Raw genomic sequence first — 13,697 nt, forward strand, 5'->3', positions numbered from 1 at the left:
AAGGAAATTTTTGAAAATGGATGACCAGGAGACTGAGGAGAGTTATCTCAATACATGTCCTAATTCCACATTCACATTCTGAATTTATCCCAATTTTTGGAACCAGAACTCAATGACTTAAGTAGCAGTGAAGGCCCCAGAAAGAAAATTGCATAACACCTTGGCAAATATACCTGTTCACAGTTCCTTCAGCATGTCCCTAAATGTACCTACATTTAATCAGGTATGTCTCCATTGGGAAAAAGGAAATACTGAAGCATTTTAAAAACTGGTAGATACAGATTATGAATTGACATGGATATACCGAAACACAGCGTGATCATGGTCTCCCTGTAAGAGTGAGGACTTTTCAGGAGGCCAGTAATTAAATAATTCTGGCCATGTTTTAGTTTACAGTGAGTCCAGTAGGGCCACAAATGCACTGGTGGTTGTTTCTCAGCCCTACAGTGTACAGTCGGGGTTCGTGTATTTGGCAGTTTGTGCAATCCCGTCCCTTGGACCTTGGCCTGTTTAGAAAACCTCTGTAACTGTCCCCTCCCAGAAATTAGTGCTCCATTTAAAGATCTAAAAGATGTAGGGGTGGTTGGCTATATAATATCTACATTTATTTATTTTTTTTTTGTGAGACAGAGGCTCACTCTATTGCCCAGGCTAGAGTGCCATGGCATCAACCTCGCTCACAGCAACCTCAGACTCCTGGGCTCAAGTAATCCTCCTGCCTCAGCTTCCTGAGTAGCTGGGACTATAGCCATGCGCCACCATGCCCGGCTAATTTTTTCTATATATATTTTTTAGTTGTCCATATAATTTCTTTCTATTTTTTTTTTTTTTTTTTGTAGTAGACACAGGGTCTCACTCTTGCTCAGGCTGGTCTCGAACTCCTGAGCTCAAACGATCCACCTGCCTAGGCCTCCCAGAGTGCTAGGATTACAGGCGTGAGCCACGGCGCCCGGCCAATATCTACATTTAATATTCAACATGACCCCTGCAGAAACTTGGAACATAGCAATTAACTATTTCAAATGTAATCAAGTAGTTGACTTAATTGCATTCACTGTGCCGGATGCGTGTCTGTGCCAGACATCCGTCTATTCCAGAGCAAATTAATATGACCTCAGATGTGTAGTAGGAATGCATCCCTTGATTTAGCAAATGCATTATTTTCCATTCTTGTTTGAAAAGAGGATTAAAAACAGTTTACACTCACATGAAATGGATAACGGGATTCATTTAGAATTTTCTGCATGGCTGTGTTTACTCTCCTGCCCTAAGTCATAATATGGTAGAAGAAATTTGGAAATCCCAGAACATATTGTATTGATTCACTCCATGAATGATTTTTTTTTTTAAATTTCAGAATATTATGGTGGCATAAACATTTTGGTTACATGAATTGCTTTTGTGCAGTTTGAGTCAAAGATGTAAGTGTGCCCATTACCTGTCCCCACCCCCCCACCAATGATTTTATACTAATCAGGCTAAATAAGCAGAGTATCACTAGCATGCTGGAGGACTAGCTAAAACACATGTGCTATAAAGGTCAAGAGGTAGACTCTTGAAATATTTAGGGGCTTACACATCACTGAAATTTTTAGGAATCCAGTGGTCAGAAGCATACTCTGATATCCACTGCAAAGTGAAAAACAAACCATTGTATCTTGCATCACATGTGACAAAGAAAGAAGTACAACACCTGATAGGTTGTCTTTGTATTCTGGTGGCAGCATAGACAACATGGGGAAGTAGCTGCTCTATTCCATTTACTGGGTGACATGAAATGTTACTAATGTTAAAGTGTAAAGCAGTAAAGGGCTCTGCAGCATGCCCGGCTGCAATGCAAGCACCCCTGCCTTTGGATCATAGCACACAGCAGACCCTATAATGTTGGATGTGTTAGGTTGTAAGAAAACGTTCCATGTGAGCCTACAGCGAGCCTGTTTGGGAGAATGACAGTGTATACCATGGGGTTCTCGAGTAAGGTTGCCCACTAAACTGGAGACGTATACTGCTTTAGCAACACAACTTCCGGCATGTTCTGGGCCCTGCAGAGATGGAGAATCTGACTTTAGGACACCAGTTGATGACGATGTGTTCAGAATTGTTCATCATAAGCTCAGTTATGTCAGATACACTACGTTATATGGTTGGATAGATGGAAGTCATTTATGTGGGTTCAAGTACATGCAAAAAGAGAGCAAAGAAAAAAAATCCATGAGCAGAAAATCCAGCCTTTCTCCCGTGTTACAGCTTTGCTTTTCTCTCATCTCACACCTATGGGTACATGGGCTGTTATTATATCCAACTGACACAGGAGGAACAAGCCTAGGCTCGTTTTACAGATGGGTTGGCTTAGTAACTGGTTATAAGCCAAAAAAGAACAGAAGCTGCCCTGCAGCTTCCCCTGGGAGTGGCCTTGAAAGATATTGACCCCTGGCCATCCAGTTTTTGTGGAAGGAGGTCTGGCCAGAGGTTAGACTATAGGGGTACTCATAGGCAGTGACAAAGCATCCAGATGGGTGGTGGGGATCCTGGAGTAGAAAGATTGGAATATTAGAGACAAGAACTCTGAGATATAAATATGTGGACAGACACATGGAAGTGAGCAAGAAATGTGAAGATCTGTGTATTAATCCATCAGGTGAACACCATCGAACAGCATCCGCCAGGGAAAAGACACAAAACAACTAAGTAGATGTAATGACTTGGTCAGTTTACATCAGCCAGCATCTATAGCATCCTTCCCAGGGCTTGAGGATGGACACCTTCTAGACTTTATTTCCTTCCTTTCCTACTTTCGAAATAGCTGACTTGTTTCTGAGTCTAGCTTGTCTCTTTTTAGTACTTGTGGGATCTGGCCATGCGTAACCAAGACGCATTCTGTTTCCTTACCTCTTTGCTTAAGATAACACGTTCATTAGGGCCATTATCTCTCCTAAACTTTATTGAGAAGATAGTTTCTCCAAATGTTTCACCATCTCACAGCATGGATTACTCACATTTTAGCCTCTGATAATAGTTTTCTCACCACCTACTGCCAGATTCCAATTTCAAGGCCACATATTAATATTTTAGGTATATGTTGTATTAACAGTAGCACTCCAATTCTAGTTTCTGGCTCCTGTATATAATGAAATAGAAATAACCCCCCATATCTTCAAGATTCACACATCCAATACAGCTATTTAATATTCCATAATGCCTTCAGTATGGCACTCAGCTTGAGAGATGAACCTTTACTTAAACACTAAAATATCTCTGATTACCCATCAGAGAAAAAAAGAGAATATGATAAACCCTGTGTTAGTTCCAAAGGTTTCTGTCCGTGAGTGACATGCCTCAACTTTCTCATTTCATTAAGCAAAGCAAGTTACAAGGTCAAACCTAACATCCGTTGGAATAGTGAACATTTGCTTCCATAGGGAGGGACAGCAAATTGTTTTTAATGGTAATATATTTTACTGAGATAGGTGTAATCCTTTTCTGTTATGCATTAGAAAAGAAAATAGTTTCTAGGCCGGGCGCGGTGGCTCACGCCTGTAATCCTAGAACTCTGGGAGGCCGAGGTGGGCGGATCGTTTGAGCTCAGGAGTTCGAGACCAGCCTGAGCAAGAGCGAGACCCCACCTCTACTAAAAATAGAAAGAAATTATATGGACAGCTAAAAATATATATAGAAAAAATTAGCCGGGCATGGTGGCGCATGCCTGTAGTCCCAGCTACTCGGGAGGCTGAGACAGGAGGATCGCTTGAGCTCAGGAGTTTGAGATTGCTGTGAGCTAGGCTGACGCCACGGCACTCACTCTAGCCTGGGCAACAGAGTGAGACTCTGTCTCAAAAAAAAAAAAAAAAAAAAAAAAGAAAATAGTTTCTTTTTACTTGCATTGACAGGGTACACACAGAAAAAAATGCCTGATTTTTTTTGAAAGTAGAGTTACATTAGCCTGTTATTGACATTTAATTTAGATTCAAAATGATAATTCAGCAGACATGTTTGCATTTTAAGGTGCTCAAGGTGCTCCTTTTGCCTGTTTTAAAGAAGTTAATTCTCTGCGTGATAGATTTGGAGACTGCGGTTTTAAAAATTTACAACCCTCACCTTGTCAACAGAAGTACGTATGTAGAAAATAATTGTTTCTTTGAATTATAAAAATGATATATTTATCAAGAGACACTAAATTTATCAAGGCAAATTGTAAAACAGGACAATATTTTCAAATACCAGTATTTGTATTTTTCTTCTATGTTATTCACGGTTTTCTTTTTCATTATTTTTTCCTTGTATCATCCTAAGAAGGAGACTGGAAAAAAGAAAGGTAGTACTTATTAACAGAGGAGAAAAGTGGGCACAAACTGCAAAAACTTAGAACTCCTACTGTATATTAAGAATTAAAATTGAGTTTTACGACAAGTCTAAATGGCAATAAATAATCCTAAAGCAAATGCTTTGACTTTTAGACATAGGATTTTGAGAGAAAGAAAGTTTTTGTTGTTTGCTTCCAAAACATTGACCTGTAAACATGGAAGTATATATTAATGGCTAAATTTGGGCTATTGGGACATAGTTTTCCCATAAGCCATATAATAAAAGGATTCATGAAATCCAATAACTAATAAAAGAAGTGCCCCCTAACAAATACTTCCTGAATTTCATCAGGGTATTAAAAGTAAAAGAACCACCAAAAAAAAAAAAAAAACCCACAAAACAAAACAACAACAACAACAAACAACAGTAGCCAATCCAGATTGAAGAAATAAGGGAATTGGGACAGAATATAAAAACATTTAGATAAAATCAAGTAATGCATAGAGAAGCAGGGCTTTCTTTTAACTTCCAAGACATAGCCAGAAAAAAACTGTAAAATCTTTAGGTAAGCACCACACTCAGCTTTGTTCAGAAACAATATGGTTCCTTTCTGAAGGTCAAAGATGCATGAAAGTGTGTCTAGTTAGGTGGGACTAATATAGTATCCTCCACACATGAAATCACCCTGGATCGTGCACGACATGGAGAGAATGCAAAATTCCCTGCATGCCCCAACACAGGAGGACTAGTGGTTGGAAAGAGGAGACCTGGAATGACAAAGAGAATACCGATGAGTGGAGATCACATGAGGAGACTCTATATAATATAAATTAAAATGTATAACTAGCCACATATTGTTGGACACCAATACAGAGCACTAGTGAACAGGCAGACTGAGTTATACCACAGTAGAGCCCAATAAAAACAGAAGTGTCACACCAGCCACACTTTATCTCTCTTCCTGATGGCCAGAAGAATGTCTGCTGCCTTTGATTTTAGATTATTCATGGGAAAAGGAAAAGGAAATAGGTAAGAAACTGTGGAAGTTAGTAAACATGACTCCTCTGGACTTTATCTTATATAATAGTACATGAGTTTTCCTGAAATGAAAGCTAGATGAGACTAGAATTGAATACATAAATTATATGATCTAAGCATACTGTGATTCATTTTCAGAAAAGAAAAGCAAATTCTAAGAATTTAAACATAAATGCAATGTTCTCCATGGCCAGACTAGAAAGAGACATCCCATGCAAGGCTGGTTTAAAATATATTTCACAGAAAGACAGTGGAGCCAAAATCAAAAGAAATATACAGACCTGAGAAAATAGAAAACATTATTTCTGGAAGGAATAAAAGATTGGAAAGCAATTTAAATTTTGACTACTAATCTCATTTTAATCTGTATTTCTTGATGTCATTAAGCTAACCCCTCTGATACTAAAAGAACCCAAAATGATCTTTTAGGGACAAATGGGTAAAATTTCCTGAGAGGGGACTTTTTGCAAAACAATAATAACAGGCTCAATATACACATATAAATGACTAAAGATGATTATTTCCGTTAAGGATGATATTTGATAAATAGATTTGAGTGATTCCAGGAGCAAGAAATGTCATAGACTATTTTTAGAGCATGGTCTGAGAATACTGTAGGCCTCTTAGGGAAGCCAGTGTTTTACCCAATGATAGATTGTAAACGGGCAAATAAAGTGCCTATGGGGTAACTTTGATATGCTTGTGGCATGGAAGGGATCTAACAGTTCCTAAATTATTAAGAAATGAGTTTATATACACTGGGAATATCTGTATGTTGGGAGAAATTTGGGATACTGAAGAAATGTGCTGTTTAAAGGTCATGATGGAGACCACAGGCATAATGAAAATACACAGAAAGAGTAATGCAACTAGCAACTCTCGGTAAATTTTGGATAACAAGTGGCCAGACTGGCCAAGCTGGTCAGTGGGGCAGATGGTGAATTCTCCCAAAGAGTGTGGTACAGTATGAGTGCCGTAAGACAATGGGACCTAGAAAACAATGTTGAGCTCTGTAATGGGAAATGAAGGCAAGTCTTTACGTCTGAGTTAAGTGTATACATTTCGATTCTGCTATGATGCTAATTAATATAGATGCATTTAGTTGTTGTGCACCATACAAGAATGTTTTTATTTCATTCAGGTTTTGTACCGTCAATTAAAAATATTTATGTTACCATCTGTGCAATATTTAATGGAAACGTGGTATCATTAAAAGCCAAAATGATAAATAATTTTCTACTTTCCATTTCCAGAGATATTCTCTGTGGAAAATTAGCTTGTGTTTGGCCACAAAACGATACTTATAAAAGAGATGTTCACTCTGCAGTTTATTCATATATTCAAGACCATGTCTGTCTTTCTATAGCCACTGGGTCATCCATGACATCAGATGGAAGAGATAATAGTTATGTTGCTGACGGCACTGTGTGTGGTCCACAAATGGTAATAAAATGTGATAATGTATATTTTTCTGTGTTAAATTATGTTAACTATCAAATATTATATCCCATAATGATTACCATAATTATATTGAATGGATTTAAACCTCGTGTTGGCATTTATTTCCCACATGATATTGGAAAGATAATTAAATTAAACATGTTATCCCATAAGATTGCTTTTTGGATTAAAATATTATCAGTCCTTATGTGAAAAAGTACATATGTGTTTTAAAGAAGATTTCACTAACCGATAGATGATTTTTTTATAGCTCTGAATTCTAATAGCTTTAAATCATAAAGTTCTAATACTGAATTTACAATTTTCCTTGCTTCACGAAGAACCACAATTGACCTTACTTATTTCTTAAATTATCTGCTTATATATCTGATCAAAATGTAAGTGTGAGAATTTGGGAGAACCAAACAAGAGTCTGTGCTAGGAAAGCACGGCTATAGTGCGTGCACAAGCTCATGCACGGGTGCCTGTCTGCACATGGCCGAGCGCTTGTATTCACAGGAGGAGCAAAAATGACTCAGACTTAGCAGTCAATCTGGGGTGGGAGGGCACAGATTCCAGAAAACATGAGGATATGAGGCATCTGAGATTTAAAGCAGCAATTATAAATCGTGTGTGGCATTTAAATGTCATTCAGCACCTACTTGCTGAATGAAAATAAAACGAAACCTGGCGATGGGGGGGTCAGTGCGTCAATTGTTATATCCGGCTGGGGTCAGCAATCCTAACGCCTGGAGAAACTTCCTGACGCCTTCCCACTCCCTGCTGTTCACGCCTGTGCAAGCCCCTTCCTTTCCCTGTGGGCTGCATCTGAGGGCTTGTTTCTAACAAATCTAACATGGCAAAAGTGACGGGCTGCCACTTACAAGATGGGAGGTTGGCAACAAGGAACGAGGTGAGAAAAGGCAGCGGTTTGCGGCGCGGGGACTGTCTCGGGCCTGCCCGGACGGCGGCCGCGCTGAAGCCGGCTGCGCTGCCCAGGAGGAGCGGGATTCTACCCCAAGCCGCGGAGCAAGCTGTGAAGGACAAAGAAACCCAGAGGACAACTGTCGAACAAAGTGACCGCGACGTCGTTATGACGCTGAAGATCGCCAGCCTCTCCAGACAGCGAGCGACCCTGAGGTGAGGAAATGAGACTGGCCGAGAGTGTCGCCTACAAGCGTTGGTTAATTATTAATTAGCTAATTGGATCTGCAAAAAGATCACAGGATCAGAGTGTTAATCAGTTACATGAATTTCTGTTAAAAATGAGCCAAGGTGCACAGCCGGCAAAAATGAAAGCGACAAAGAGAATACAAATGGAAAGAGGCTCCTGGACCCCCCAAACTCCACCAGTAGGAGGCAGGCTGAGAAGTTGGTCGGCTGCAAACATGTGCTGCCGTGCACGGAAAATGAAGGAATGCTTAGGAGTCAAACAAGAGCCGAGAGAGATTATTCACAGGCCTTGAAACCGAATCCAGGAACGCCCAGCACGTGCCATGCCGGATTCAGAATTGCTATGGAGTAGTGGGTCCTTTCAATTTCCAATCCACTCCCCTCACCCCCAGCTTTGAATTAAAATTCCTGTAGACGTTACTCTAAGCCTGTCTTACCATGGTGTGTTGGTGGTGTTGGGAACGAATAACTACTCTTTAGCGTCACAGATCTGCAGATGGAGGAGCTGCTCTCAAGGAATTATCTCCAGTAGCCTGGTCCGCAGCTGGAGCTATCCTAGATGAAGAGACAGGCTTTGAACTGATGCTAGAATGGACTGAAAATCTTGGAGAGCCTGGAAATGAATGTGGTTTGCATGAGTAAATGCTAGGCAACATTAGACGATGAACTGTGGCACTCTGCTTTTAAAAAAATCCCCCAATTGTATCATTTTTTCTCATTCATTCCCTTGTATAATATATTATACATCCTCCCACCCCACTAGGTGAGGAATGGACATAGTGATTTGCTTCTAAAAAATAGAGTATGGCAAAATGACAGAATGTGGAAATATAACTTCCAACATTAGGTTATAAAAGATAGTGTCTTCCATATGCATGCTCTCTCTTCTCTTCTCTCTCTCTCTCTCTTTTCACTTCTTGATGGCTTACTTTGATGAAACAGGCCACCATGTGGAAGGGTAATACATGGGAAGTAACTGAGTATGGTCTCCATCTAGCAGTCCTTGAGGACGTGAGGATATTAATCCAATAGCCTGCCAACAACCACATGACACGTTTGGAAGCAAGTTCGCCTGAGTAAAGCCCTCAGATGGAACTGGCTGGCATTTTAATACCACCTATGCAAATGCCTCAAGCAAAAGACCAAGCTATGCCATGCCCACAATTCATGACTCAAAAAAACTGAGATGATAAATACAAATTGTTGCATTTTCCTAAGATGAATGCCCAGGAGTGAAATGTCTGGTCCATATGATAAGTATGTACTTGGTTCTGTAAGAACCTGCTATAATATAATCTTTGACTAAGTGGCTGCATCATTTTCCATTTCCACTACCTACGTGTGAGTGATCAAGTTTCTCCACATTCTCTCCAGCATTTTGTGTTATCACTTCTTATCATTTTAGCCATTTTTATATGTGTGTACTAATATTTATAGTTTTCATTTGCACTCTCTAATGGTTAATTGTATTCAATATCTTTTTAAGAGCTTATTTATTATTAGTGTATCCTCAGTAAAATGTCTGCTCATGTATTTTGCCATTGTTCTACTAGGAATACCCTTATTTTAATGTTCAGTCTGATTATTCTTTAAATATCCTAAATGCAAGATTGCTAATATTTTCTCCTATTCTGTAGCCCACGGTGAGGCTAGCTGGAACTCAGGGTTCTAGAGCTGGGGTCCAGCATTTCCTTCTGGCTGAGGTGGTCTGAAACGTTCCCTCCATGGGTGCCAGCAGAATTCTGCCCTGTGCTGTGTCCCCCTGTGACAGGGTGGCCCTGACGTTCAGTGCAAATTCCCACAATCCCTTCGCTGTCCCTACCCTAGCCACATGGACACTCTCTCCATGGGGAGCTGGCACAGCACTGCCAGGGGACGGGAGGGTTGGGGCAGGCAGTGCCAGACCATCTTTTCTGCCCTCTTCTGTACCTCTTTCCTTGAGAAAGTGTGAAAACCAGGTACTGTGATCGCTCACCTGATTTTTTTATTCTTCTGAGGGTGCTTTCTTGCATGGACAGTTGTTGAATTTGGTGTCCACGAGGAGGGACAATCGCAGGAGGTTTCTTTTTGGCCACCTTGCTCCCCAGATTCCTATTTTTTATTAGAAGTATGTTTTATCTAACTGGACTTCCAGAGTAGATTGCAAGAATGCAGGATATTAAGTCAAACATGTTCGATTACATATTTGTATATGTTTTAATATAATGCTAAGTTATTTTTTCATGTCTCTGTGGTCTTTTCTGTTTGTACATAAAAATATCTCTATGCAATATTCACATGAATTTGGAAGTGTCATTAAACTTCCAAAAACGGTAATATATTCAGCTTCCCAAAATTATTTATGATGCCTACTTTGTTTTTATTTTCTTATCTTAATTAGCAATGTATGACTTTAGACCAAGTCTGAGATCCTGAGAGAAATGGTAGTTAATTAATATATTTATTATTAATTTTTGTTTGTTTGTTTGTTTGTGAGACAGAGTCTCACTCTGTTGCCCGGGCTAGAGTGCTGTGGCATCAGCCTAGCTCGCAGCAACCTCAAACTCCTGGGCTCAAGCGATCCTTCTGCCTCAGCTTCCCGAGTAGCTGTGACTACAGGCATGTGCCACGATGCCGAGCCTATTATTAATTTCTTGTCACCTCCTTTTTCCATACATGCACTAATCTAATTTAGACAATTTTATAGTCTTCATGTGGTATACACAATTTTCTCTTACTTTTTTGTTGTGGTAAAGTATACATAGCATGAATATACAATCTTATCCATTTGCAAATGTACAATTCAGTGATATTAAGTGCATTCAGATTGTTGTGCAAGCATCACTACTGTTCACTTCCAAAACATTTTCACCATCCCAAACCGTACCCCTAAAAAAATAAATCCTATTATTCTCTTCCTTGCAGCCCCTTACTTTCTATTTCTATGAATTTGAATACTCCATGCACCTCGCATAAGTGAAATCAAAAAATATTTGCCCTTTTGTGTCTGTTTTATTTCATTTAGCATAATATTTTGCAGAGTCATCCATGTTGTAGCATGTAGCAGAATTTTACTCTTGTTAAACTGAATAGTGTTTATATACCCATTTTGTTTATCCGTTTATCTGTAAATGGACTGTTTGTTTCTACCTTTTGGCTACTGTAAATAATGCTGATATGAACATTGATATAAAAATATCTGTTTGAGTCTCTACTTTCGATTTATTGGGATGTATTCCTAGATGGGGATTTGCTGGATCATATAGTTACCTGATGTTGAACTTTTTAAGGAAATGTCATACTGTTTTACACAAAGGCTGAACATTTTAAATTTCCACCATCGATGTACAAGGGTTCCCATTTCTCCACATGTTCACCAACACTTATTATTTTCTGGGTTTTTTTCTTTTTTTGATAATAGCCACCCTACTTGATGTAAAGTCGTATCCTATTGCGTTTTTAAAATTAGTGAATTATTAGTGATTGTGAGCATCTTTTCATGTGCTTATTTGCCATTATTCATTTTCTCTAAAGAAATGTTTATTCAATTCCTTTGCTCATCATTTAATTGACTAGATTGTTTGTTTTAAATTTTAGAATTTATCTTTGTGTACTGGATATTTATCCATTATCAGATATATATTTTGCTATTATTTTCTCCCATTCTGTGGTTTTCCATTTCAGTATTTCATAGCGTCCTTGGGCTCAAAGGTTTTTTTTTTGTTTGTTTTGTTTTTAATGAAGTCCAATTTATTTATTTATTTTTGTTATTGTCTGTGATGTTGGTATCCTATGTAAGAAGTTTTTGCCAAATCTAACGTCATGGAAATTTCTCCTTATGTTTTCTTCTGAGGGTTTTATGGTTTTAGCTCTTATGTTTAAGCTTTTGATCCATTTCAAATTATTTTTCCATATGGAGTTTTAAAAGGGTCTAATCTCATCCTTTTGCATGTAAATATCCAGTTTTCCCAATACCATTTGTTGAAAAAAACATTCATTTCCCTATTGAATGACCTTGGCAGCTTCATTGAAAATCATTTGATCATCTATGTGATGATTTATTTCTGAGCTGTCTAATCTATTTCATTGCTCAATACATTTGTTATTATGCCAGGACCACCCTAGTTTCATTACTATAGCTATGTAGTAAGTTTTGAAATTAGGAAATGAGTCCCACAACTTTCTTATTCTTTTTTAACACTCATTTACCTATTTGGTGTCTCTTAGGCTTCCATATGAACATAAATTATCATTATTTTTAATTTATACATAACAACAATACGGAGTAAAGTGTGATATTTCAAAATATGTGTAAAATGTATAATGATCACGTCAGGGTAATTAGCAAATCCATCACCTCTAACATTCGATAGGACAAAAATAACAAAATGCTAGTAAAGATGTAGACAAAGGGGAACTCTTATACACTGTTGGGAGGAATGTATATTAATACAGTCATTATGAAAAACAGTATGGTAGTTCTTCAATAACTAAAAATAGAAATACAATATGATCCAGCAATCCCATTCATGGGTATTTATCCAAAGAAAAGAAAATTAGTATGCCCGAGAGATACCTGTACTGTCACACTTATTGCAGAACTATTCACTATAGCCAAGATATGCCATCAACCTGGGAGCCCATGAACAGATGAGTAAAGAAAATGTGGTAAATATACACAACACATACACTACTCAACTACGAAGAAAGTGAATTCCTGTTTTTCATGTCAAAGTGGATGAGCCTGGAGAACATTATGTTAAGTGAAATAAGGCAGGCACAGAAAGATAAACACTAGATGTTCTAACATGTGGAAGCTAAAACAATGTCTTTAAATTTTTTTTAGCAATATTTTAGAGTTTTCATTTTACAAGTCTTTCCCCTCCTTGGTTAAGTATATTTCTAAATCGTTTATTGTTTTGATAAATAAAATTTTTCTTAATTTCCTTTTTTGGATTGTTCATTGTTAGTGTGTAGACTTGCAACTGATTTCTCCGCGTTAATATTTATCCTACAACTTTGCTGAATTCATTGACTAGTTCTATCAGGTGTGTGTGTGTGTGTGTGTGTGAAGTCTTTAGGTTTTTCTACCTATAAGATCATCTGCATAAAAGATTATGTCATCTGCAAACAGAGATCATTTTATATGTTCCTTTACAATTTAGATGTCTCCTTTTCTTTTCTTTTGTCCTTTTCTTTTCTCTTTTCTTTTCTTCTTTCTTGCCAAAATGCTCTGGCTAGATCATCCAGTATTGTGTTGAATATCAGGTACAAAAGTGGCCTGGTATAATACAATTTGTAATTTATTTATTGGTTGTATGTTAATTTGAGGAAATAACTACAAAAAGGTAATTTTCACTTATATTTGATGTCTTCATATTGTGAATGACTTAATCATATATTTTGCTGATATTTTTGTAAAAAAAAAAAAAGAAAGAAAAGAAGCTACAAAGCCAGTTCAATAGAAAAAGATAAATGAGGCAAAAAGCTTAATATCCAGGTGACTAATCACCACTGGATCACCCACTTTGACATAACAGGGTTTTACAATGGATAAAAATAAAGGCTAAATATTTCTTTTGCCAGATTATTCTGATAAATATTATAACAAAGATTCATAACAATTTATAAATTATATTTGAAACCTAAACAAAATTAATTCTCTCCCAGTTTTCTAGGGGACAAATCTGTAACATTATCTAACCCATCATTCATAGTCAAACATTAAAATAATATAGAAAACTCCTCTGATGGGGATTTCAAGT

At 37.9% G+C, this 13,697-nt stretch overlaps 1 protein-coding gene across 1 annotated transcript in view; it reads left to right on the top strand.

The window, feature by feature from the left end:
- The window catches only part of LOC138393674 (disintegrin and metalloproteinase domain-containing protein 18-like), a 105,756-nt gene that overhangs the window by 77,539 nt on the left and 14,520 nt on the right, over window positions 1–13,697 (top strand). Inside the window, exons 17-18 of the mRNA XM_069485053.1 lie at window positions 4,003–4,108; window positions 6,594–6,783. Coding sequence (XP_069341154.1) covers window positions 4,003–4,108; window positions 6,594–6,783 — 296 coding nt within the window. The remainder of the gene's footprint in view (window positions 1–4,002; window positions 4,109–6,593; window positions 6,784–13,697) is intronic.

Source organism: Eulemur rufifrons, chromosome 12 (assembly GCF_041146395.1).
Source record: "Eulemur rufifrons isolate Redbay chromosome 12, OSU_ERuf_1, whole genome shotgun sequence".
NCBI classification, from domain to species: domain Eukaryota; kingdom Metazoa; phylum Chordata; class Mammalia; order Primates; family Lemuridae; genus Eulemur; species Eulemur rufifrons.